The sequence below is a fragment of the Myxocyprinus asiaticus genome, chromosome 4 (genome assembly GCF_019703515.2).
Source record: "Myxocyprinus asiaticus isolate MX2 ecotype Aquarium Trade chromosome 4, UBuf_Myxa_2, whole genome shotgun sequence".
Taxonomy (NCBI): Eukaryota; Metazoa; Chordata; class Actinopteri; order Cypriniformes; family Catostomidae; genus Myxocyprinus; species Myxocyprinus asiaticus.
This window is the reverse complement of record NC_059347.1, coordinates 19133448-19158159: the sequence shown is the minus strand read 5'-3', so window position 1 is coordinate 19158159 and position 24712 is coordinate 19133448. Positions and strand designations below refer to the sequence as shown.

Below are 24712 nucleotides of genomic sequence, written 5' to 3'. Positions count from 1 at the left end.
TGTTCATGTGAACCGATTGTTTTAGCTTTGTTCTGCAATTAAATTAATGATGCCCCACAGACACTCATCGTTGTAATTTACATAAAACAATTTTTATCTTCACTTAAAATAGCAGCAAGCTTGGAATTGTTGGCCTCTGCTGTAGGTCTTATTTAAGCACATTTTCCTTCCAGAGATCCTTCTAGATTCAGTGGGGCCTCCCTGCCAAGCTCACCCCCTCTCTGCCACCCCCATTAAGTCGCCTTTTTCTAAGAAGAAAAACTGGGCCCAGGGCCAGAATTCTGCAAATGACCTCCTGCCATCTCACTAAAGAACATCATTTGGCCCTTTTAGAAACTATTTGTTTGATTTTACAGTGTAACTCAGTAATCCAAGCACCTAATAATCTACTACCATATGTAAAAACTTAGAGTAATTGATTTTGTGCAGGTTAATTTCTGCTGTCTTCAAGGCTCATCTGCAAATAATTAGTGGTGCTTGCTGAGGCTTCAAGCTACGCAAGCTTGATTTTGCACTCTGAAATTTGTCAGACCACAATTCTTAACTCTACGCAAGTGCTCGTTCTCATTCTCAGCATTACCACAAGGGGCCCTATAGTGGGTATTCATGTGAACTGTCCACTTTTACTTTAAGTTTTCTCTTTCAAGTCAACTACTGTAATGGCAGATCAACAGTTTGAAGATAATATTGCTGAGCAAGTACATTAAAGTCAATATATTTATAGAAAATTACCTGAATAATTACACATTTGGTTTTAATGTCACAAACTTTTGAAGGTAAACCACTCTCTTGATTATTGAGGTTTGTTACCACCACTGTAACGCAAGAATGCACGTTTTGCTGCGTTCACGTTGTGTCTGAAATACTGTAATTATGAGATAGCAACTCAGAGATTCTACTGGGGGGTGTTCACGTCCTATTTATTTCTATGGCAACACTCATAACGCCAAAACAACTTTGTTGTTTATAACAGCAAAATATTGGTCACTGTTTTAATTTATTAATTTACCTCTGTAAGTTGTTGTAAAATGATTAACAACAAAGAAAGCACTCTGATAAAATGCCATATAAAATGTAAATATGTGTTCACTACCTTAGACTGTTGAGGCCACTACCATATTGGTTCCTTTTACATGACATCACAACTGTCAAATCTAAGCTTTCATAGAAGTTTACAACTTGTAATTTTATGAAGATGTGAATGCTTTTTACAAGTTGGAATCGTGTTAGTAGACCGGTAATTCCTACATGATGTGAACACACCACAAGTATGTTCAACCTGACTGCATTGGCAATCCGTTGTCCAAGTGCTTGGGTCTACGTTTGCATACTTGGGTAAATTATGTTTCTGACCTTAGGGTTAGGGGTTCTTCAGCAGCATAGCAATGCCTTGGCAACCACCCACAAGACCCTAGTATCATGCCAGAAAATAATAAATGGACAAGTTACACTGATTTTCTTCAGAAAATGCCAATATCTAGTTGTGTAGTAAACTGCAAAGGAATCAGTTTATCCCTCTCATATATAACATTATATTGTTTAAGGAGAAATAACATGGCAGTAGCTTGCACTACCTAGTTTCATTATGAAAATTGTTTAAAGCTGAAGTCTGTCATTTCTACGGCACTAGTGTTACTAAACTGAAAATAAAACAGATCCTGCCCGAGACTCACATAATTGGTTGAGTCAGTTCTGCTGTGTCAGACTGGTTGGGTTGCTAAAACAAATAGAACAATGATTTGATAGTGTCAGATCTACAGTGCTAAAAATTTGGGAAAATCAATCAAATTGGAAATGATTAATATTCAACATTCTGTCGTCCTTAGGTCCACCAGATGTGGAGCAGGCCTGTGAACCAAGCGTCCACACATGGAGCCCCAATGCTGGGCTAGACTCTAGTAGTGTTGGCTCAGCATCTTGCCCACCCCAGGGCTGCATGCTTCAACTGGAGTTTGCCTATCCTCTGGTGCCCGACTCCCTCATGGTTTGGGTCACCTTCTTTTCTTCAGAGGAGACTGGACTGCCTGCAATCCATGACATCCTTCTTCTGACACTCAGTGGTCACAACATCTCACTGGGTCCACAGTATGTGTTCTGTGACACACCGTTAACCCTCAAACTAGACGTGATGGAAGAGGTGTATGGGGTGCAGTTCTTCACCATGGAGCAGCACCTGGAAATTGATGCTACATTGCTGTCCTCAAAACCTGACTACCCTCTATGCCAGACATGCCATCCTCTACACTATAGGCTGATACGCCAGCCACCATTCACACATTCACCACATGGACTGATCCTTCAAGAACCGACTCTGAGATATGTGGACAGGTAAGTTGTGTGCTTTGTAGCCATGAACTTGCATGGTATTCTAATATACCGTGCTGAATAAAAAAATAATTAAAAAAAAAGCCAAGCTTAACCATCATGCAGTTCCCATGCTGGTTTATTCTGGTTAGTGCTGGTTTAGTGCTTGTCTAGCTAGTTTTTCCGGTATTGCTAGTTAGCCAGTGCAGTCATGCTGGTTATGCTAGTCAAAAAGCTTTGTTGAAACACCAGCACACCAGCATCCTGTGTTGTGGTCCAACATTCAAAACACATCATACGCTGGTAACCAGCTACTGTTTTTTGTTTTTGTTTCAGCAGGGTACTCTCTGTTAATAAGATAAACTTATTAATATTTAAACTTGGTCTAGCATATCAGAAAGTCTTATTATGAAGCCTTCTTCTTCATTCTTTAAGAAAGAACAAACTTTTTAGCAACAACACTTTTAGCTAACTTTTTTTATCCAACACATATCATTCCCTGCAGGGTTTGAATCCACAAGCCTTTCAGTTATCAGCCTAGAGCTTTAACCCTTAGACTGCAATACCCTTACTGATGTGTTATGTATTTTGTGTTACATATGGAATAGTCTAATTTATGTTACATAATTTATAATCCATGTATTATAAATGAGTCACATGAACATCTTAAAGGAATAGTACACCCAAAATGACAATTCTCTCATTATTTACTCACCCTTTTGCCATCTTAAACTCGTGCGACTTTCTTTCATCTGCTGATCAAATTAAATGAGCTACTGGTCTGAAAATTCCCTCAGTATGGCTTTAACACAATTTCAGAAATACAGGCACATTATTTTTATTAACTTTCAGTTTGATTTGGGTTTGACTATGTTCCCTATGAATCCCTAAACCGTTTCCAACCGTATCCAACCGTTTGTGTTGATGTGCTTTAGAGTGCTAGAGTTGTCTTAGGTACGATGTGTGAGGTCTTCAGACATACCCTTTACTCCCTGGGGGTTTGGGTTAGCTAAAAGAATTTCACAGCCAGCTTGTTGTCATCTGAGAGATACATGCCGAAGTGCTCCCAGGCAGTTTAACTTCATGGGATACTCATAAATTATGAGTGCCCACAAAACATTGGGAGAGCTTTTGAAGAGACTGTGCCTCTCTTGGAGGACATAGATAGATAGATAGATAGATAGACAGACAGACAGACAGACAGACAGACAGACGGACGGATGGATGGACACATGGTCAGTGCTTTTGAGAGTCATATCTGTTGATCTCATTAGCACTGTTGTTTAGGTACTTTGCAATCTATGGCATGTTTTTGGACAGGTCTTGGTGAGAATTGCATTGTTTGTCCACATCAAAGTTGATGTGGTCTTTATTACAGTGGCAATATTTTCCCTGTCTGTCTCCTCCAAGCCATCTTGCAGAGCATCATTTACCTCTTTTGTCCAGTTACTTACAATCCTGGTGGTGGAAGGATGCCGCTCGGGATGTTTTCATGGATGTAACCACTATTGTTTGAAGACAGAGGGACGTGAGGCATTTGTCAGCCCAAACATCTAAACATACAGTTTGAAAGAGAAGATGGCTCTTATAGCCTGACCTTGACAAATGCTTGAACTAAAACCTAATGTGGTTTTTCATGGGCTCCTGTTGTCTACAGACAGATACACAATTACACATAGGCTCCTATATAAAAAACACAACAGTGACTCTCTACCAAAGACGCCAATTCTCAAAGGCGTGAAAAACGTTCCTGTTGTACAGTTTGATTGTTGATATTTCAAAAAACAAGTCTTGTGTTCACTTGAAGACAAATGGAAGGGGAAGGGAGTTGTTTGTGTGTGTTTTGATCAGTAACTTTGCAACACTGCAATGCGTTCAGAATAATTACATTTTGACATTCTTTACTGGTATGTGACAAATCATGAAGTTTACAGCATATGGATCCAATTTCAAGGATCTTCTTAAAGGGATAGTTTGGCCAAAAATGAAATTTCTGTCATCATTTACAGTGCAGTACATTTACTGTATGACTTACTTTCCTCTGTAGTTCACAAAAGCAGATGTTAGGCAGAATGTTGGGGACTGACAGCCTCAGCCACCATTCCCTTTCATTGTATGAAAAAAATAAATAAATAAAAAAATCATGCAGTGAAAGTGAATGCTGAATGAGGCTAACATTCCCCCTAATAGATCCTTTTTGTTCATGCAAGTTTGTAACAACATAAGGGTGTGTAAATGATGAAAGAATTCACATTTTTATGTGAACTGTCCCTTTAAGAAGGGCTTCAAACTTGGATCCTTATGTTGTAAGCTTTATAATTGTTACACCTCAGAGAATAAAGACAAAAAGAGAGATGTATGCCTATTAAGAATCCATTATTTCATTCTGGCAAATGTGTCTCTTAATAACAATACATAAATGAAGACTTTAGTCATTTAGATGGCAGGCATTGTCTCTGTTTCCTTTTGTGTGCCATTTGGGTTGGGCTTGTTTTCCAGAGCTTCTGAATGGTGGGCCCTCCAAGAGCACAAGGCTACACCTCAGTTGGCAGGCTGCCAATGCTGTACATTAGCTTTCACAAGAAATCAACTCAGTGGATAATAAACCAGGCCTGATGTGAACCCGATGAACTTCACTGTCCTCACACTGGACTGTTTAGGATGTCTTGTCTTGTTTCCGAAAAGTTGGCCGATGTTTGAAAGTACAGTAAATACAGTGACAGCTGCAGCTTTCATACGTTATCACTGCACACAGAGGTGGTTTAAGAAAAAGGTTTCTGACGAAAATGTGTTCTTTTCATCTTAACATCTTAACTTCTGCAATTCATCTCTTTTAGAATTAAGAAGTTCTAATTAACGGACATATCCTAACATACAATAAAGCTGTGTTTAGTTTGTAGTATCAAAGTCCAAGCTGTGTTAGCTAGGTGTCAAGATTCATCAGCCAACCTATTAATCTACTTAGATAGACAGTGTAGTTTTTAATTAAAAATTCTTGCTTTATGCATTAATGCTGCACAGCTGTATTTACCAGATGGTGAACAAATTTAACAGTGTATCGTCAGGCATGTAACTGTTCTTTTTATGTGAACTGTATGGCAACACATAGCAAAAGTGCTGTTCTGAGGTACTACAAGATATTTCAGAAAAAAATCTTCACTATAACTAAAAAACAAATCTAGTAAATTCATAATTCAGTACCAGGTCGAGTGATTCCTAAAGTTAGGTGGCCTTATGGTAATTTTACAGTAGCTCCTTGCTCTCCATCTGTGTTTTTGTGAGCATTGATATTTTATTGCGCTGAGGCTTGTTCATAGGATTAAACTGCTGTAGTTGCATTCAGTGCAAACCCTTCTGAAAAAAAATTATAATAATAAAAAAACAGCCCAAGCTGGTTTGCTGGTCTTTTCTAGTTTAAATTGATCTATCTTGACCAGGCTGGGAGACCTGCAAATACCAGTAAACCAGTTTGGGCTGGTTTGATCAATTTCTATTTCAGTATGTAATATGTAACTGAGTTACTTGAAGATGAGGGATTGTTTACCCAGTGTCAGCTAATGAAATCTACTGTGAAAAGAATTTAGACAAAATTTAAACAGAGCATTTGATGAGGTTTATTTTATCTGTATACAGTTTGCTATTGTTATGAATAGTTTGCTACTGCTAGTGCGACCTGAGTTGAGATACACTACTACAAGCAGGGTTCTTGTCAGTTATTTTGTCCTTTTGTTATTTTTATTGTCCACTGTCTCTTTTTATCACCTGCCCCCCTCCCCCATCCATGTGGGTGGCCTTGGCTGAGTCCTCAAACTCCTTATCTTTCATCACTGTGTGTCAATTAACTACAGATCATTTTCATATCGCCCAGTAAAACAAGGACCATAAAATTTTTGTCAGTTCCAGAGTGGTGCAAAATTACATGGCCATTTAATCCTCCAAGTGCAGGCCTCGTTCAGCTCGAATTGAGGCAGGCAATCACTCATTGTGACCAGTGAAAGCAGCCCCAATCAAAGTGTTGGCTGGCTAAAAGAGGCAGGTTTCCTAATGAGAGCTCTTCAGTGTGGCAGGGAAATGTGCTGTAATGTCCTGTCTCAGCTAAAGAACAGCCACTATAGATCAATGCTGAAACAGTACGGAGAGTGATTAAACAGCATGGCCTCTGAGAACCTCCACAGTGCCTAACACACTTGGTCATGGCAGGCACACATATATTAAATAAGTATTTTCATTTTCAAATGTGTCCCTATGATTATGCCACAGAATGCAACAGGGCAAAATGACCCACAAAATTGCACAACAGTTGAATGTATGCTTCATGATCTAAGCATGTACACAATTAGTATATTTTGCTTCCCTTACATTGAGTAGTAGCTAATACATGCATGATTTAAAGTTCTATTGAAAGTGGCACATGAAGGTCCCCCACCCCCAAACGCCTATTACAATTTTCAAGATAATTTACAAGCAAATTGACAACTCATTGATGACAGATCTGATATATATGGTAATAATTCAGTACAAATAGTGATACAGTACAATGGTTGAGTTAAGACAAGGAATCAGGAAGACTATGATAACAGTCTATGGCACTGAAAGATGAGGTAATCTCCATATGGACAGAAGATGCGTGCAGAAAGGCTCAAGATTGGCTTGAGCGTGAGGAGGAGCTGGGGATAGGGGTGGGTGAGCGAACGTCTGTTCGACAGACTAGAGCAGGTGTGTGTTCTGAATGGTGAGTTTATATGTACTGTCTAATTGGTAGGAGGTGGAGTTCATAGATCAGCTAAGCGTCAGCTGATGTACCGGCTGGCACTCCGTGGTCTGCCTGAACTACATTTAAGCTCCATTCAGTCGCTAAAGCTCCATTTAAAGCACTATGACCCATCATGTAATAACAATGAACAAGTGTATTTTTATTAGCTAACATTAACAAAGATGAATAAATGCTTTAAAAATATATGTTGTTAATTGTTTGTTCATGATACCTAATGCATTAAATAATGTTAATGAATGGCACCTTGTTGTAACAACATGACCACACGGGAAGTCGGCATGCTGTTTCCGACAGTTCCGGTGCCCTAGGATCGGCCACAGTATGCCACATTTCTCACCAGACATTTTTGCATTGGTATCAGTATGTTTACCTTCCAACGTGGCTCTCAGGCAGTGCGTTGTATTAGCAGACACGAGTTTGTATCCACACTGAAACCAGGAAGTAATCGCGTTTGCACTTTTCCCCTTAACATTTCATTCTTACTCCATTAATAGTTAGGTTTAGCTTTTGGTTGTGGGATAAAGTCCATAAAATATGCATTCCTCTTCACTGTATTACATCCTGTAGAGCTGAAATAAACTCTCATCATAACTAGCTTATTGCGACCTCTCCTGGTCATAATTGGAGCTCTATGTGCCTATATGCCCTACAACACTTCCCGCTTTGGCCAATGGGGGCAGTGTTTTACATTTTGGTCAGCATGTACCGATTTTTTTCTAAAGAAAAGTTTATGAAGGTAAAATAGTGCCTAAATGATTTGTATGCGCAGAGTAAGATTTGTAAAAGTGTAAATGAAGTTATAAGCGTGCATGCACAGAGTAGATTTGTTCAAGCATAAATCAAATTGCAAGTGAAAAAATTAATTGCATGCATACAGAACATTTTGTAAAGGTGTAAATCAAGTTGCAAGCGTAAGAAAAAAACTGTAAAATTTGCACAAGTGTAATTCATGTGTTATGAATCTGTAATTTTGTATTAACACAAAATAAATTTGGTGTGTGTTCTTCTTCCTTTTTTTCGTGCTTACATTTTTTGGCACTGTTTTAACGCCTAAACATGGCCAAAAACATTGCAAACCTGCAATCAGCAATATGCAAGCAAAGAAAATGTGTCATGAAGAGCAAAACAAATTGATCATTTAGAATCAGTATGTATATATAAAATAAACTACTGCAAACGTGTAAATTACTTTTGTTTGTTGCATAAATATTTTCCAGAAATAATCCAATATACACTGTTCCATTTTCCCTTTGTTACATGTTTGGCACGAGTTTCTCAGGGAAAAGAGTTTTGCAAGTGCAAGGGGGAAGGCGGGTCTACCTGCTTCTAGTAACCAATCAAATGATTGGTTTAATAATGTGACAGACCGCTTGTTCTTCAACACAGCGTCGTTCCTCTGGGTATCACTCCTCTCTTAAATATTAAATTGAAATATTAATACATACATGATTTAATTATATGTATTGTTAATTATCATTGGCAAGGCATTTTGGTGAATAGATGGAATTAGCTGGTATCACAGAACTCATGCCAGAAAACAAATTAATAAAATAAGCCCTATAAAACTCTGTGAATAGATAGATAGACAGACAGATAGATAGATAGTTTACTTATATCATTTTGTTTTTTAGAATGAGTTAAATGATATCAGCATCCATCCAACCATCCATTTGCCATGACAATGATAACTGAAAGTAATTAAAATATAATTAAAATAATAAACAGCAACAAGAAGAAACACTTGAACACCAGATTGAGATTTATATCAATAAATGGTGTCAGCTCAACTTTACACTCGCAATAAAAGAACATGTATGTATTAATATTTCAGTTTAATATTTAAGAGAGGAGAGATACCTAGAGGAACGATGCTGAGCCATATGAAGAACAAGCTGTCTGTCATGTTATTAAACCAATCAGGTCAGAGTAAACTGGTCAAGGAAAACCTCATTTGATTGGTTACTAGAAGCAGGTAGACCCGTCTTCCCACTTGCACTTGCAATACTCTTTTCAGTGAGAAATTCATGCCAAAAGTGAAACAAAGGGAAAACGGAACAGTGTATATCGGATTATTTCAAACAAACAAAAGTCATTTACACATTTGCAGTAGTTTATTTTATACATACAGACTAATTCTAAGTGGTCAATCTGTTTTGCTCTTCATGACACATTTTCTTTGCTTGCATATTGCTGATTGCAGGTTTACAATGTTTTTGGCCATGTTTAGGCACAAAAACAGTGCCAAAAGTGTAAGCATGAAAAAAAAAAAAAAAGGAAGTTAGAAGAATACACACCAAATTTACTATGAATTCATGTGAAATTACAGATTCACAACACATGAATTACACTTATGCAAAGCATTAAATATTGCTAATATTTTTTTTCTTACACTTGCAACTTGATTTCTACCTTTACAAAACGTACGCATACAATTTATTTTAACGCTTGCAATTTTATTTATGTTTTCTCAAATCTACTCTGCTCATGCAAATCATTTAGGCACTATTTTACCTTCATAAAAGTTGACTTACTCTTTCTGATTTCACTGTGAGATCAGGCTGATTGTAAAGTTTTACCTGAGTTTTTGAGAAAATGTTCCATGCCTCATAGAAGCGGCTCTGACCGCACTGAGAGATGACGGACTCAGAGTTTATGCCTATTTAGACGACCTGGTTCGTCATTATTGAACGGTAGGACATGATATGAATACACAAATATATCAATAGAAATGTCGAGACAGAAATCTAAAGTATCGATACAATATCATGAGAACAGGCATTGCTATATATTGAAAAATTATCATCGACACAACCCTATACAATAATACTTTTACTATTATAATGTATACTTTGGACAGAATGCAGATTATATGCATGAATGGAATACCCAAATTACCTACATTTGCTGAATTGTGCAGTAAACAACAGTGCACACTGCTTGAAATACCAGATCCCACAACGCAATATACTCCACTTTCACCTTCCAGTGTGACATGAACCAAAATAAGTAATATCAGTTATATTGATGTAATATCAGCTGCAATTGTTATCATCTGTTTCTTTGCTTATATATATATATATATATATATATATATATATACTTTTTTTGTTGATAACTGGGCGCCAATTAAGGAAACATGCAACTTAATGAGGACAAGTGACAACAAAACACTACTCTTTGACATTTTTTCACTGTATAATGCATTTTTTTTTTTTTTTTTTTTCAAAACTAGTAGGTGGTACATTGCACAGTATGCAATGAAAAGTAATACACAAAAAATCCATTACACAGCCTATTTGTTGGATAGATTACTGCTTACAAATTTAGTTTTATGCAGTGTTATTTACTTTTTCTGTTGTAATCTTAAGAGATTTTATTTTATTTACTTCAAGGTAAACATTCAGGAATTTTACATTTCTAAAACTACTTTCCCAGAACTGTGCTGGATCCTCTGTATACTAGCAGTATAATCCATACAGCATATAGCAAGCACCACTTGATGGATCTCTCGCGGTCTGACCAAACATCTGTGGTTTGGTGAATTATATGAGTGGGGTTTTGTTGTTGTATTTAGTAATTTGCTTGATGACATGAACTTTGATGAAATGAAATGTTATTTCCACTCTTTTGATGTCATTAAGTTTTATAATTTATCATCATTCTCCACTTAAACATTTAAAGCAGCTCGCAGCTGCACAAGGGGCTTAATATTATAAGATGCATCTCTTTGATTTCTTTTGAGGGTATACACAGAATACTATAATAAGATTATTTTCAGCATCTGGTCTGAAAGAGAGGGGTACCTTCAGTAGTCTGGTATCACTGGGGTAGATAAGTGTGCTTTTCTATAGAGCCCAATTACAAGTACCAAAAAAGGCTAACTCATAGATTTCTCTCTTCTGCATAGTTTAAATCCAGCTGCATTGGAGAGAAGACCACATTGCACAACAACAAGTTTTTTTCTTTCTTTCTCTATGACACTTTCTAGAATACGGCAGTTTTTGATGTCCCATTAATTTTTTAAAGAATTAGAGGCACAAATAAAAATTTCTCTGTAGAGAGAACTATAAAATATTTGAGGTAAAATATTAAACTAGCATGAAAAATAGGTTATTTTAAACGTATCATGTAATGTCTGTACACATCATGTAACTTCATCACATAATGTCTTTATCCCCACCCCCTTAAAACTGTGCCCCTTCTCAGCTTTTTCCATCAATTAAAAACATGCAAATTCATTTTGACATATTCTGTTGAACTGATATTTAGTTCACTGTAGTAAAACATTATTCATTATTAACTAATTATAATGATAAAAAATCATGTAACCACATGATTTTCCCCATTGCAAAAAAACAACAACAAAAAAACAAAAAAACAAAAGGAAATAATCTCAATACATTTTCTAAACTTTTACACAAATTGTTGTGTTTCCAGCATTCGTCAAGCTTAGCCATTCAGCCCTGTTACCAAAGTTTTTGTAATAACAATTATCCAAAAAATATTTTTCTTTTAATTTATGGAAAATATAAGTTTATCAATAATTACAAACCAACATGTGGTCCCAAACTAGCTAGCGCCTAATGAGAGGTAACTTAGTTTAGGTTACATCTAAAGTCCTGTTATCTGTATTTTAGCTATTTTGAATTTGATGAATTTCATAGAATTTAATTGTTTATTTAATATTTATTGCAAGAAAATCATATCCGACAAATCAGGGTTTTAAACTGTATTTGAATCAATGATGTGATACAAATTTTTTGTTCAGATCTATTAAGTTTTTATTAGATTACATTACCGGTAATTAAAAATGCAATTCACACAAACAGTAACTAGAATACAGTACTATGATGAACATGCTTTGAGTTAACTCATGCTTTCTAGTTCCAGAATTAAAAGTAATTCTGATATATATATATATATACACACACACTACCGGTCAAAAGTTTTGAAACACTTGACTGAAATGTTTCTCATGATCTTAAAAATCTTTTGATCTGAAGGCGTATGCTTAAATGTTTGAAATTTGTTTTGTAGACAAAAATATAATTGTGCCAACATATTAATTTATTTCATTATAAAACTAAAATTTAATAAAAAATAAAAAAAAAAGTTTTTGAAATGGATGACTTGGACTAAATAATAAAGAAAAGCAGCCAATAAGTGCCCAACATATAGATGGGAACTCCTTCAATACTGTTTAAAAAGCATCCCAGGGTGATACCTCAAGAAGTTGGTTGAGAAAATGTCAAGAGTACATGTTTGAAAATTCTAGGCAAAGGGTGACTACTTTGAAGATGCTAAAATATAACACAGTTTTGATTTATTTGGGATTTTGTTTAGTCACAACATAATTCCCATAGTTCCATTTATGTTATTCCACAGTTTTGATGATGTTACTATTATTCTAAAATGTGAAGAAAAAATTATAATTATGAATGAGTAAGTGTTTCAAAACTTTTGACCGATAGTGTATATTGGCATAAGAAATATTGGCAGTTACACTCATGTGTATTCAAGGTTCAAAGAAAGTATTTTAGTACATTTTACATGGTCGTTACACCAATTTTTTGATGGACATTTTTTAAACCAACATGAACACAAATATTACATTTCTGTGAAATTACATGTATTTAAACTAGATTTCTCTTATTTATCATCTCGGAAACCTTATTCGTCAACGTCAACATATACGTGTGTACCAAATTTCGGTAAACTCATATTTCATGTAAACCACATATAAAATAATGAAGTGACTATTTGCACTAAGTGTAAATAGCATCTGCCACACATCACAGGTATTTGCACTCCAATAGTTTGGTGGAAACACAGAAATTCAATAGAAACTGCACCTCCTAGTATTGCTTTGCTGGCGTGCGGTGTTAGGATGGTGTGCATGTTTTTCTTTCGTGCACACGACCCAGGTTTGAATCCTGCATTTCTCCCACTTAATATTTCCTTTACTATCACTTATAATAACAAATAAAAATGAATATAAAGGTTAATTTCATCGCAGTGATATGATTACAGTGAAGGTCAGTGGGTTGAGAGAAAGATCTGATCTAGGTAAAATTTGTAATATTGTAGTAATTTATTTTTTGGCCAAAGCTATAGTTTTCTTTATTTACATTTTTTATCCCCTTTTCTCCCAATTTGGAATGCCCAATTCCCATTACTTAGTAGGTCCTCGTGGTGGCGTGGTTACTCACTTCAATCCAGGTGGCGGAGGACAAGTCTCAGTTGCCTCCGCTTCTGAGACATTCAATCCGCGCATCTTATCACGTGACTCGCTGTGCATGACACCACGGAGACTCCCAGTTTGTGGAGGCTCATGCTACTCTCCGCGATCCACGCACAACTTACCACGTGCCCCACTAATCGTGACCACGGGGAGGTTACTCCATGTGACTCTACCCTCCCTAGCAACCGGGCCAATTTGGTTGATTAGGAGACCTGGCTGGAGTCACTCAGCACGCCCTGGATTCGAACTCGCGACTCCAGGGGTGGTAGTCAGCGTCAATACTCGCTGAGCTACCCAGGCCCCTCCAAGTTATAGGTTTAATGCAATTGACCATGGTGTTACTACAGTACTATGATGTTAATATAGTAAACATATTTAATTTTGTGGTAACTATGGTTTTACTACAAAATACCATGGTGGCACTGGTCGTGAAACCATGGTTAATTTTTGTAAAGGAAGGTTAAGGTTAGGTTTAGGGGTAGGGGTTTGTGTAGGGTGTCTGTGGGACACTAAATAAACACAATATTTAATTAGTAGTGCAAACAGTATCTGCCACTATTTGCACTTACTGCAAAGATGATGTTTTTTTGTTGCTGTCGTTGTTTTTTGTTTGTTTGTTTGTTTGTTTTTGCTTTTTACACTTAGTGCAAATAGCCTCTGCCATAAAATAAATGTAAAATAAAACGGCTAATATAAGTTTGACGATCAACATTTTCGGAAGGTGAAGCACTGTTCATTTGCTCAAAAATAATAAAAAGAAATGCATTTTATACCCAGTTTTGTAAACTATTCGTGGGAAGTGCCCTAAATGTTGGAGGAAAAAGAGAGAATTTGATCATTCATACACAGTTCAGATAAGGATATACAGTGTTGATCCATTAAAGATGGTTACCACTGAGGTACCCCATCTGTTTATAATTTTGCGTATACCTCTCTGAAGCAGTCAGACAGAGGGAGAAAGAGTAGCACTGCTGACATGCTGGTGTTATATGATTATGTGGGAATGAAAAGAAACTCATTACAAAGTCTCAGACAAAAACCTACAGGCGTTGATAGAAACTAACCCGCTATTCTGTTCAGAAAAAAAAAATGAAATAAAAGCATATTTCAGGAAGTTAAACTGGTCATATTTATACCCAGAGGTTTTGGTTACTTTAGTGTCTGGTTACCTTATTGTTTCACTGCTAATCTACATCCTAAATGCTGTCACTGTGGCATGCTCCTACCCTGTTGCTTTCATGGGATAAGAGTGAACAGCCTGAAGCTAAAGTATTTTCCCACACCACTGTGGGGTATCCCGCACAGGAAAAGCAATGATGTCATGAGCTACCACAAATTCCAGCATGGAGGCTTGAAAAATATTGTTATCATCTCAAAACCCAAACACAGGAAGGTCCTCTGAAAGATTGCGATGTGTAAGGCATGCAAGCCCGTTTCATCCTCTCCATGGTCTTCTCAGAATTGTTATACATATTTGACTATTACATTTTGTTTGTTCTTTTTTGTAATCGAATGTTTATTAGTTTTCAACAGAAAATACAAATTATTTACACAAATTAAGACAACTGCAGTAAATTGTAACACAAATTTAGAGTTTGTCAGACCAAAGAGAACAAAGACAAAATCAAACCAAACAAAGAACCTTATATAGTGCACATTGTATAAGACATTGTTTTCCATTGCACAGAATTATTACACTTTCCTATTAGGTTCTATAGTTGTATCTGATAAAATAAAAAGGAGACCAAATACTATATGTCTAAAGGTATTTACAGTTGATGTCAGAAGTTTACATACACCTTAGCCAAATATATTTAAAATTGTTTTCTACTATTCCTGACATTTAATCGTAGAAAACTTTCCCTGTCTTAGGTCATTTAGGATCACTACTTTATTTTAAGAATGTGAAATGTCAGAATAATAGTAGAAAGAATGATTTATTTCAGCTTTTATTTCTTTCATCACACTCCCAGTGGGTCAGAAGTTTACATACACTTTGTTAGTATTTGGTAGCATTGCCTTTAAATTGTTTAACTTGAGTCAAATGTTTTGGGTAGACTTCTACAAGCTTCTCACAATAAGATGCTGGAATTTTGGCCCATTCCTCAAGACAGAACTGGTGTAACTGAGTCAGGTTTGTAGTCCTCCTTGCTTGCACACACTTTTTCAGTTCTGCCCACACATTTTCTATCGGATTGAGGTCAGGGCTTTGTGATGGCCACTCCAAAACCTTGACTTTGTTGTCCTTAAGCCATTTTGCCACAACTTTGGAGGTATGCTTGGGGCTATTATCCATTTGGAAGACCCATTTGCGACCAAGCTTTAACTTCCTGGCTGTTGTCTTGAGATGTTGCTTAAATATATCAACATAATTTTTCTTCCTCATGATGCCATTTATTTTGTGAAGTGCACCAGTCCCTCCTGCAGCAAAGCACCCCCACAACATGATGCTGCCACCCCCATGCTTCACGGTTGGGATGGTGTTCTTCGGCTTGCAAGCCTCACCCTTTTTCCTCCAAACATAATGATGGTCATTATGGCCAAACAGTTCAATTTTTGTTTCATCAGACCAGAGGACATTTCTCCAAAAAGTAAGATCTTTGTCCCCATGTGCACTTGCAAACTGTTGTCTGGTCCTTTGCTGTTGTTCTGGGATTGATTTGCTCTTTTCGCACCAAACTACGTTCATCTCTAGGAGACAGAATGTGTCTCTTTCCTGAGCAGTATGATGGCTGCGTGGTCCCATAGGGTTTATTCTTGCGTACTATTGTTTGTACAGATGAACATGGTACTTTCAGGCATTTGGGAAATTGCTCCCAAGGATGAACCAGACTTGTGGGGGTCCACAGTTTTTTTAATTTTTTCAATTCTTTGCTGATTTCTTTTGATTTTCCCATGATGTCAAGCAAAGAGGCACTGAGTTTGAAGGTAGGCCTTAAAATACATTCACAGGTACACCTCCATTTCAGTACATCTCCTATCAGAAGCTCATTGCCTAAAGGCTTGACATCATTTGCTGGAATTTTTCAAGCTGCTTAAAGGCACAGTTAACTTAGTGTATGTAAACTTCTGACCCACTGGAAATGACTCATGTCATGCACAAAGTAGATGTCCTAAATTACTTGCCAAAACTATAGTTTGCTAATAATAAATATGTGGAGTGGTTAAAAAAATTGTTTTAATGACTTCAACCTAAGTGTATGTAAACTTTTGACTTCAACTGTACATTTCCTTTTAATGAAGCACTAAATCTCTCAAATGGAAATGTTTTTTATTTATTTTTATTCTCCGTATTCTCTTTATAATGAATTGAAGGGCATTTATCCATGGTCCTACTAAGTAAAATGCACTTTTGACTTATAAATAGCAGTATTTGAGTGAGTATTATGTGCTGCTAGTATCAGATTGCCCTGCACCAATAAAGAACCATGGGCCCTTACATACAGTCAAATATGGTATCTAATTTCCTTTTGATCCTAATCCAGAACTGTGGGATTGCTGGACAGAACCAAAACATGGCAAATTTAATGTCTTCTTAATTTCCTGCATTGTATGCACCATGCATGTTTGTTTTCTTTCTTTTCGAACTTTTGATTTTGCTTGTCAAAGACTTTGTATCTTGGCATTTATTTTTAAGAATGATCTCTTTTGCATGTTTTCAGTAATGCATGAAGCTAGTTGCTCAAATAAATGATTATGATTTCACAAACAAACAGCCATACCACAAATTGGTAAAGTAACCACAAGACATTGATGGCTAAATTGATACTTTCTTGCAAAATATTATTTCCATCTCTGTGTAAGCTGAGCCAACGGTCTACCTCAGGAGTCACTGTGGCTGTTAAGGATAGCAGTAGTACTTTTTTAGCTTTGCTCTGCCTCTCCACAACAAACATGTCTTAGAAAAACACAGCCACAAGACCACATTGCGGGCCAGTATCTTCCAGCTCCTGCCATTGGGGTTGGCTCAGACTGCATATGCAGTTCTAGCAAAGTGTCTTCTGGCACTATGCAATTCTCACACCACTGAGGATCTCTGACCCATATTTGACTGTTTGGGAAGACTGCAGCTGGAGGAGTTTGTGGCGTTTTAGAGCCTCATGGTGTAGCTGATTGAGTTGAATGTACCTGAACCAGCTGTGAGGCTTTCTGCACACTGTGCAATCTTGCCGAGTTTATATTTCTTCAGGCGTAAAGTTAAACCCGTGTAAAGGATCTGAGAAGCAAATGTGCAAATAGAGGTTTAAAGGTTGATCTATGTCCTGATTAAAATGTTTTTTATTACCAAAGCACAAGTAGCTGGGTTCATAGTAGGAAGAGGTGAGATTATTTTTTTAGAACAGTTGCAGGATTCATTAAAAAACTGGAATTAGAGGAACTAATTAAATTATGTTATCATTAACTCATGACTCATGTCGTTCCAAACCAGTATGACTTTTTGCTTCTGTGAAATTTGTTTCTGTGAACTTTCTTGCTTTTGCATCCTTTTTGATGTTTGAAAGCTCCAGTCCCCATTCATTATAATTGCATGTGAAACAGCGAGAAGCACAGTCTTCAGAATTTCTCTAATTATGTTTAGAAATTCATATGGACTTAGAACGACATGAGTAAATAAATGTTGACAGAATTTTCATTTTTGGGTGAACTATTCCTTATTTTAGGGACTAGTAAAACAGACAGATGGGGGTATTGTCAGAAAGAAAAGCACCGTACCAGCCCTTTGCCTTCCAAATTGGTCTTTCTCCATCTCTCTTATTTTGTCAATTCATTGAGATAGATAGAATGAGAGTGGAAATGCATTTTATGGGGGTTGTCTTGCGTTAATTGAGTGGTCTTTATGGCAGATCCTATGCTGCTTTATTATAATGTCAAAGTGTGTTACCTTAGAGGCCCTGCCTTGTACTGATCCCAGCATAGAGAATGACTAGAGATTTACTTTTCAGAATTTCAGCTGAGTCTTTACGTATATGAAGGTTTGTATTACAGTCATGACGAGTGCTGTGTGTACAGCACACTTTGTACTCTGAGATCACATTACAATAGCCATCCTTTCTTAGCATCTAACTGATGGTGTTTGAGGATGAAAGGAGACATTTTACTTTTCATTAATAATTTCAAATTAAAGGGGTCATGTCATGCATTTTTTTTTTTTTTTACTTAATTTTCCTTGAGGTATACTTATAATGTTAATAAAGAAAAATAATGTTTTTTTAAAAAAACAAAAAAAAAACAGTCATAAAATAGTATTAAATTACCTTTTTCCACCTTGTCTCTGGCCCTCAATGTATAAAACGTTCGGTTTTCTGTGCTGTCCCCTTTAAGACTTATATAATATACTTAATATACACACCCACTGTGTTATTATTGGCTAACATCACTGAAGCGCAAACAACACTCGCGGTATTCAAAGAATGAAAATGTGCAAGCGATATTCGAAATCACCTGAAAGCACTCAGTTCAGGCAATTATTAATAGCTATGTCCCTACTAATAAAAGGTCCCAATTTATATGAAGCACGCAATCAAACTACAGTTATCTGACTGAAAAAAAAAAAAAAAAAAATCTAAACTGAACAAAGTCTGCATACTGTTGCTCCCTAATACTTATATTATTAGGTATACAGGATTTGGTAATGCTGTACAAATAAGTAAGGGATAATCTACAGTCAGCCGGTTGTTATCACAAAATAAACCCCTTCAGGATGATAACTTGTCTGGGTTTATTTTACGATAATAACAGGCTGACTTTACATTATCCCACTTATTACACAGCTACTAAGCAAATACATATATAAATGGACATAAAATATTGATTTGCATTGAAATTATGTAATTATATAAGAAGGAATAAATCGCTGAACAGCTGAAATCCATCTCCGGTTTGCATTGGAGTTCTGTTGGTGTTTATTTTTTGAAAATGACTCCTCCTCATCCAGCCTATTACAAGACTACTTGCCAGATAAATAAATGCACATGAAATATTGATTTGAGTTTAAAGGAATAGTTCACCCAAAAATGAAAATTTGCTGATAATTTACTCACCCTCAGGCCATCCAAGATGTATCTGAGTTTCTTTCTTCATCAAAACAGAATTTAAGACTTTTAGGATTTCATTTCAGGCCTCCTCCTCTAAACAATGCAAGTGAATGTCCTCCATTTTTTGACGGTCCAAAATACATCTCTGTGAGGTGCGCTCATGAGAGGGATGATGTAAGCTCATTAGTAAAGTCACGCGTCACGTGGAGGAGGAGTCAGGAAGCACGTCATTGTTTACAAGAGAAACTTGTGCTGTTCACAAACCAAAAAAGTCCAAAACAATTTCAAAACAATATAAAATAAAATAAAAAATCATTTCCAAATAATAAAAAAACAATGTAAACAATGACGCGCTTCCTGTCTCCTCCTCCACGTGACGCGTGACCTTACCAATAAGCTTACATCATCCCTCTCATGAGCGCACATCACAGAGATGTACGGAAGCGAACATTTGTTGTTAAAAAGTATATAAGTATTGTTTTCTTTCTAAAAAACGTTGTGTGGATTATTTTGATGCACCCTAAATATGCATTTTGGACTGTCAAAAAATGGAGGACATTCACTTGCATTGTTTATAGGAGGAGGCCTGAAATGAAATCCTAAAAATCTTAAATTCTGTTTTGATGAAGAAATAAACTCAGATACATCTTGGATGGCCTGAGAGTGAGTAAATTATCAGCAAATTTTCATTTTTGGGTGAACTATTCCTTTAAGTTATTTTATTATCTTACTTGTAGAGATCGCACCGTGATCCGAGAAGCAGGAAAGATGACACGTAATACTCTGATGTCCAGTCTGATATGTCTGATATGCGGTTGTTACTCATAGATATCAGACCGCTAGATGGCGCCACTGACTTATCAGAATTATGTATTCCAGAATGTAGTGTAATAATGCTATATTTAGCTAAAAACAGTCATAATAGTCCAGACTAACACAAGCTGTGAATCTGTAGAGTTAATAAATCTGTATCCAGTTTTAATGGACGGTCGGGCTCCCATTTAATGGAAAATACGGGAGGTTCTTCAGGTTGGGAGTAACACCCTCCATAATTTCACCGGTCAACCAGGTGAGGGGATCGCCCAAGACTGTTTTGGAGCTTAAATATGGGATAATGGCCATCCCAATACGTTTATTTCAGCCAAAATACCAGATGTCCTGGCTAATACAATACAGATGAGATGGCAGCCATAAATGTATTCTACACCATTGTCTTTCGTTACACTCTGCGCTATGCTTTCTTCTTACAAAATAAAATCATTTAATCTTCAGTTATCTTGAGAAATTATGTATTTCTACCAGAAAGACTCAGAATAATTGAGAATAATCATGGATATGGCGTAAGCACCATCCTTCTGTTCAGCGCTAAGATTCTCGTTCGGATTGCCAGATCCTGCCTGAAGACAATGACAGCAGGGGAGAGGAACTTACCCCTATGGCAGGATGGGAGGTAAACTGGTGGTGAAGGGGTGAATGGAGGCTGAAACAATGCTCAGAATGATCAATGAAAGACAGCTACAGAGTTTATAAAGCAAAGGCTGGATTATGATTGGATGAGATGCCTGAATTGAATGGATGGTGTAATGCTACTACGAGTCCTTCCTGACAGAACTACGATACGCTTCCATTTCTTTGGTAAGTAACCATGTAATAAGCACAGTCTGCTTTATGTTGGAGTACTGAACATTATTTATTTTGCGATAAAAATGGCTGACTATACAAAGAATCCTTAGAGAAATGTGCAGAAAAAAAGAAAAAAAAAAAGAAAAAAAAAACATATAATCCCATATTGATCGATCAGGAACAATAAACTTTAGCTGCTCTTTCCTAATGTTGTCATCCTTCGGAAGGCTATGCAGAGACTTCCACAGCCAGTGACCGTGTTTTCGAATCTTCCCCGACTCTTTGTTAGTTAAATAACAACTACAGCAATGGTCCCTCTATAGGTGTGTAGCAATGGCTGTACCTGTCCAGCTCTCTCCTTATCATTCACCAAAGAGCCGATTATGTTATAGGAGACATTGATCTCTTGCTGTCAGGTGGTCATGGATCAGTGAAGGCTCGCAAGTGAGGTAGGTAAGTCGTGGAAGTAGAGAATGAGCCGTTTTTGCAGTTGGGTGCCAAGGAATGTTCTCTCTAAAACAATTGAAGTTTTGAGTTCTGAAACTTACTGTATGTATTTATAGTACAATAAACTCTTATATGTCAAAAGATCAAGGAAAATTTGATTTCTCATGACATGACCTCTTTAAAGGCAATGATTGGTTATATCCCTGTATAATGGCAAACTCTTAAACTATGCCTCAGCCTGAAAAATCTAACATTTATACACTGCTAATAGCTTCTCAACAAACATATGCAGAAATTAGCAGATTAGAATTTCTTTGAATGGTTGGAGAAACGCAAAAAAAAAAAAATGTTTATACATTTGTTAGAAAACGTGCAGAACGTTTCTGGCAAGCAGAAGCAAAAGTTGTGAACTGTGAAGTTTGTGAACTAAAATTCATCACTCCAACTTTAAGAGTTGGACTCATCTTCTCTGCTGATTGTTTGTGTGTTTCAGGGACTTAAAGTCTGATGAGACATACACCTACCATGTGCTGACAGTGTCTAGAAGAGCCGAGAGCGAACCATCTCCTCCAATCTCTCACCAGCAGGGCTCACCCTACTGTGGGGATGGACTTATCCAAAAGTGAGATATCTTACTTACATAGCATTCAAATCAAACTAACATATTCAAAGGTTTTGTGAAATTTAAACTATAAATAAAATGTATTAAAATTGATAGAAAAAGTGCATATTACTGTGGTTTATTTGTTTAGCAATGGAAAATGTTAGTCAGCGTGTTAAGTTTCCATGCACTGCAAAACATCCTTTTTAACATAGTAAATTTACCTAAGAACCAAAATTGCATAAGATATTAAGACTTGTATTATTAATTTCAGTACAAATAATATAGTAATACGATACTATAATAATAATTTAAAAAATAATAATAATAATTTGGATTGATGTCCTGCAATGTGACATGTCATGTCATACATAAACTATTTTTCAGCTAAATATTTATAACTATTATGCATGCAGTTGTAGTACCTCATATTAATTGAGAGACTAGAATGAATATGTGTACTTTTAATAATTAATTTGTCACACAACAGGACAATTAAAAATGACCTGTTGGAGGCAAAATGTTGAATGATGATGCTGAAGCTCATAGATGTGTTATTTGTTGTGTATATTGAATAAAACTGTATGTTTTCATGTTCTAAGTATAAACCTTACTAAATGTATTTTATTTTTGTGTGTTCTAACAAAAAATATTTTGCAGTGTGACTTGCAATACCCTCTGACAAAGACTTTATTTTTAACACACATTTGGTGGCAATAACCTTTATTTGTGTGACATAACACTGACTCAGTATGACTTACAAGCATCAATGCATTTGCCTTTCAGATATCTTGGTGAGCAGTGTGATGACATGAACTTTGCTAATGGAGATGGCTGCTCAAACCAGTGCAAGAAAGAGCCCTTGTTCAATTGTGTTGGTATGTGACTGTGATCTTTAGGTAGAAATGTTAAAGCAATGTCATGGGTTCAACACAAGTTAAGTGCATCACTTTAAATGCAATGTTGTGTCACTGGCCCTTCTCGACCCGCCCCGAGCAGGATTCGAACTGGCGATCCCCTGCATGAGAGTCGGACGCACTAGCAAGGTGGATATAAAAGCCATGGCCTCTAGCCTAGCTAGCTAGTGCATCTCTTAAGGCCAGAAGAGTGAAGTTTACACATTGCACAGCTATTACATACAAGCTAGCTACCATTACATTTGCTTGTTTTTATTAACATGGGCCAGAATTTGAAAATACTGTTTGTGTTAATCCACAGCATCATCCTGTCAACAGAGCTTAACTTGTTTTGAACCTGGAAAAAAATATATAAGTTTTTTATATGTTTTGTGTATTTTAAAAGAAATAAACAAAGAATATATCAGGAATAAACAGTATATTGCTTAAATTTATTACAGAATAGAATCATATACATTTTAAATATATTTAATATATGATTTATTTTTCTAGATATATTTTTGCAGACGTTTAAAAAACAAAAACAAAACAAAAAACATTTCAGCAAGAATAGAGAATAGAGAATAGTTGCGATATCCCAATGTTTTGACTATATTTCTTGTCCCAGTTGTACATGTTGTAATATATTTTGAATTGTGAAGGTTTAAGCAACAAGTAAAAAAACAAACCAAAATGATCTGGGACATTTAGAAAACATAATTTCTTCAACATATATTTACAGTATTTTTGAAATATATTTTGGCGAGAAAAGCCTTTTTATTATGTATTTATTTAATTAATTAATTTTGGTGCATATGTGTGTGTTTTCTTCATGTGTTTGATGCTTATTCTCTTAAATTAAATATAATACACTTTCCACTACAATTTCAAACTATTAAGACAACAAATTGTAGCATCAGTTTGATTGATGTTGTGCTTCGGCAACATTTAGCTGCATTGCCCATTACTTCTCAGCTCTCTATTGATGTCAGTTCTGCCCGGGTGCCCAGCCATCAATCTCATGGCTTCAGTCTGTCATCAGTGTCACCCAGCGTCCTACATTGACAATGTGTGTAAGGCAGAGAAAATTCTGTTGTGCTATCCCTTTATTGTACAAAACTTGTTAGCTAGTTGTGATGTTAATGGAGTGCTTTAATTTGTGAGCTAATCAGTTCTGTCAAAACAATTGGCCACATAACTGGACCCCCTTACGGACATTTAAGTACCCTCACAAAGGACTTTACTCTTTGCTGTAGAGCTCTATGATCTGCCTAACGAGCACTAGCAGACTTTTGTGGCAATTCTTCCTGTTAGCAGTAATGCACCAATCACCTTTTCTTCCCAACGTGTGGAAGGAAAGCCGGAGTGGAGTTAAAGAGCCTAAAAAAGACAAAAGAAAGGATGAAAGGAGACAGAAGAGAAAAAAAGAAGGGCCTTTGAAGTTCACTGTTGAATGTAGCCTATATTCATCAAGCTGAAGGCTTGTCTGACCTCTAGGCCACCTCTGGAAGTCTGAGGTTGCACCAGTACATGACAGTGCTTAATTGGCATTTCCACCTCTTTGGAATAGGTTCAATGAGTTCATCCTTCACTGCCTTAAATAATGGCCAGTGAAATTCAGCACATTCTATTTTCGTTGCTTCATTAAAGGAGTAGTTCACCCCCCCCCCCCCCCCCATTTTTCTGTCATCCTATGTTGTTCCAAATCCGTATGACTTTCTTTCTTCCGTGAAACACAAAAGGAAATGTCAAGCAAAGTGTTAGCTTCACCATTCACTTACATTGCATCTT

The 24712-nt window shown here is 36.4% G+C and overlaps 1 protein-coding gene across 1 annotated transcript in view; it reads left to right on the top strand.

Moving 5' to 3' along the window:
• LOC127439584 (pappalysin-1-like) overlaps positions 1 to 24712 on the top strand; it is a 118189-nt gene that overhangs the window by 41464 nt on the left and 52013 nt on the right. The window contains exons 7-12 of the mRNA XM_051695765.1: positions 1827 to 2268; positions 10248 to 10271; positions 11683 to 11694; positions 15912 to 15929; positions 21918 to 22046; positions 22812 to 22903. Of these exons, the coding sequence (XP_051551725.1) occupies positions 1827 to 2268; positions 10248 to 10271; positions 11683 to 11694; positions 15912 to 15929; positions 21918 to 22046; positions 22812 to 22903 (717 nt within the window). The remainder of the gene's footprint in view (positions 1 to 1826; positions 2269 to 10247; positions 10272 to 11682; positions 11695 to 15911; positions 15930 to 21917; positions 22047 to 22811; positions 22904 to 24712) is intronic.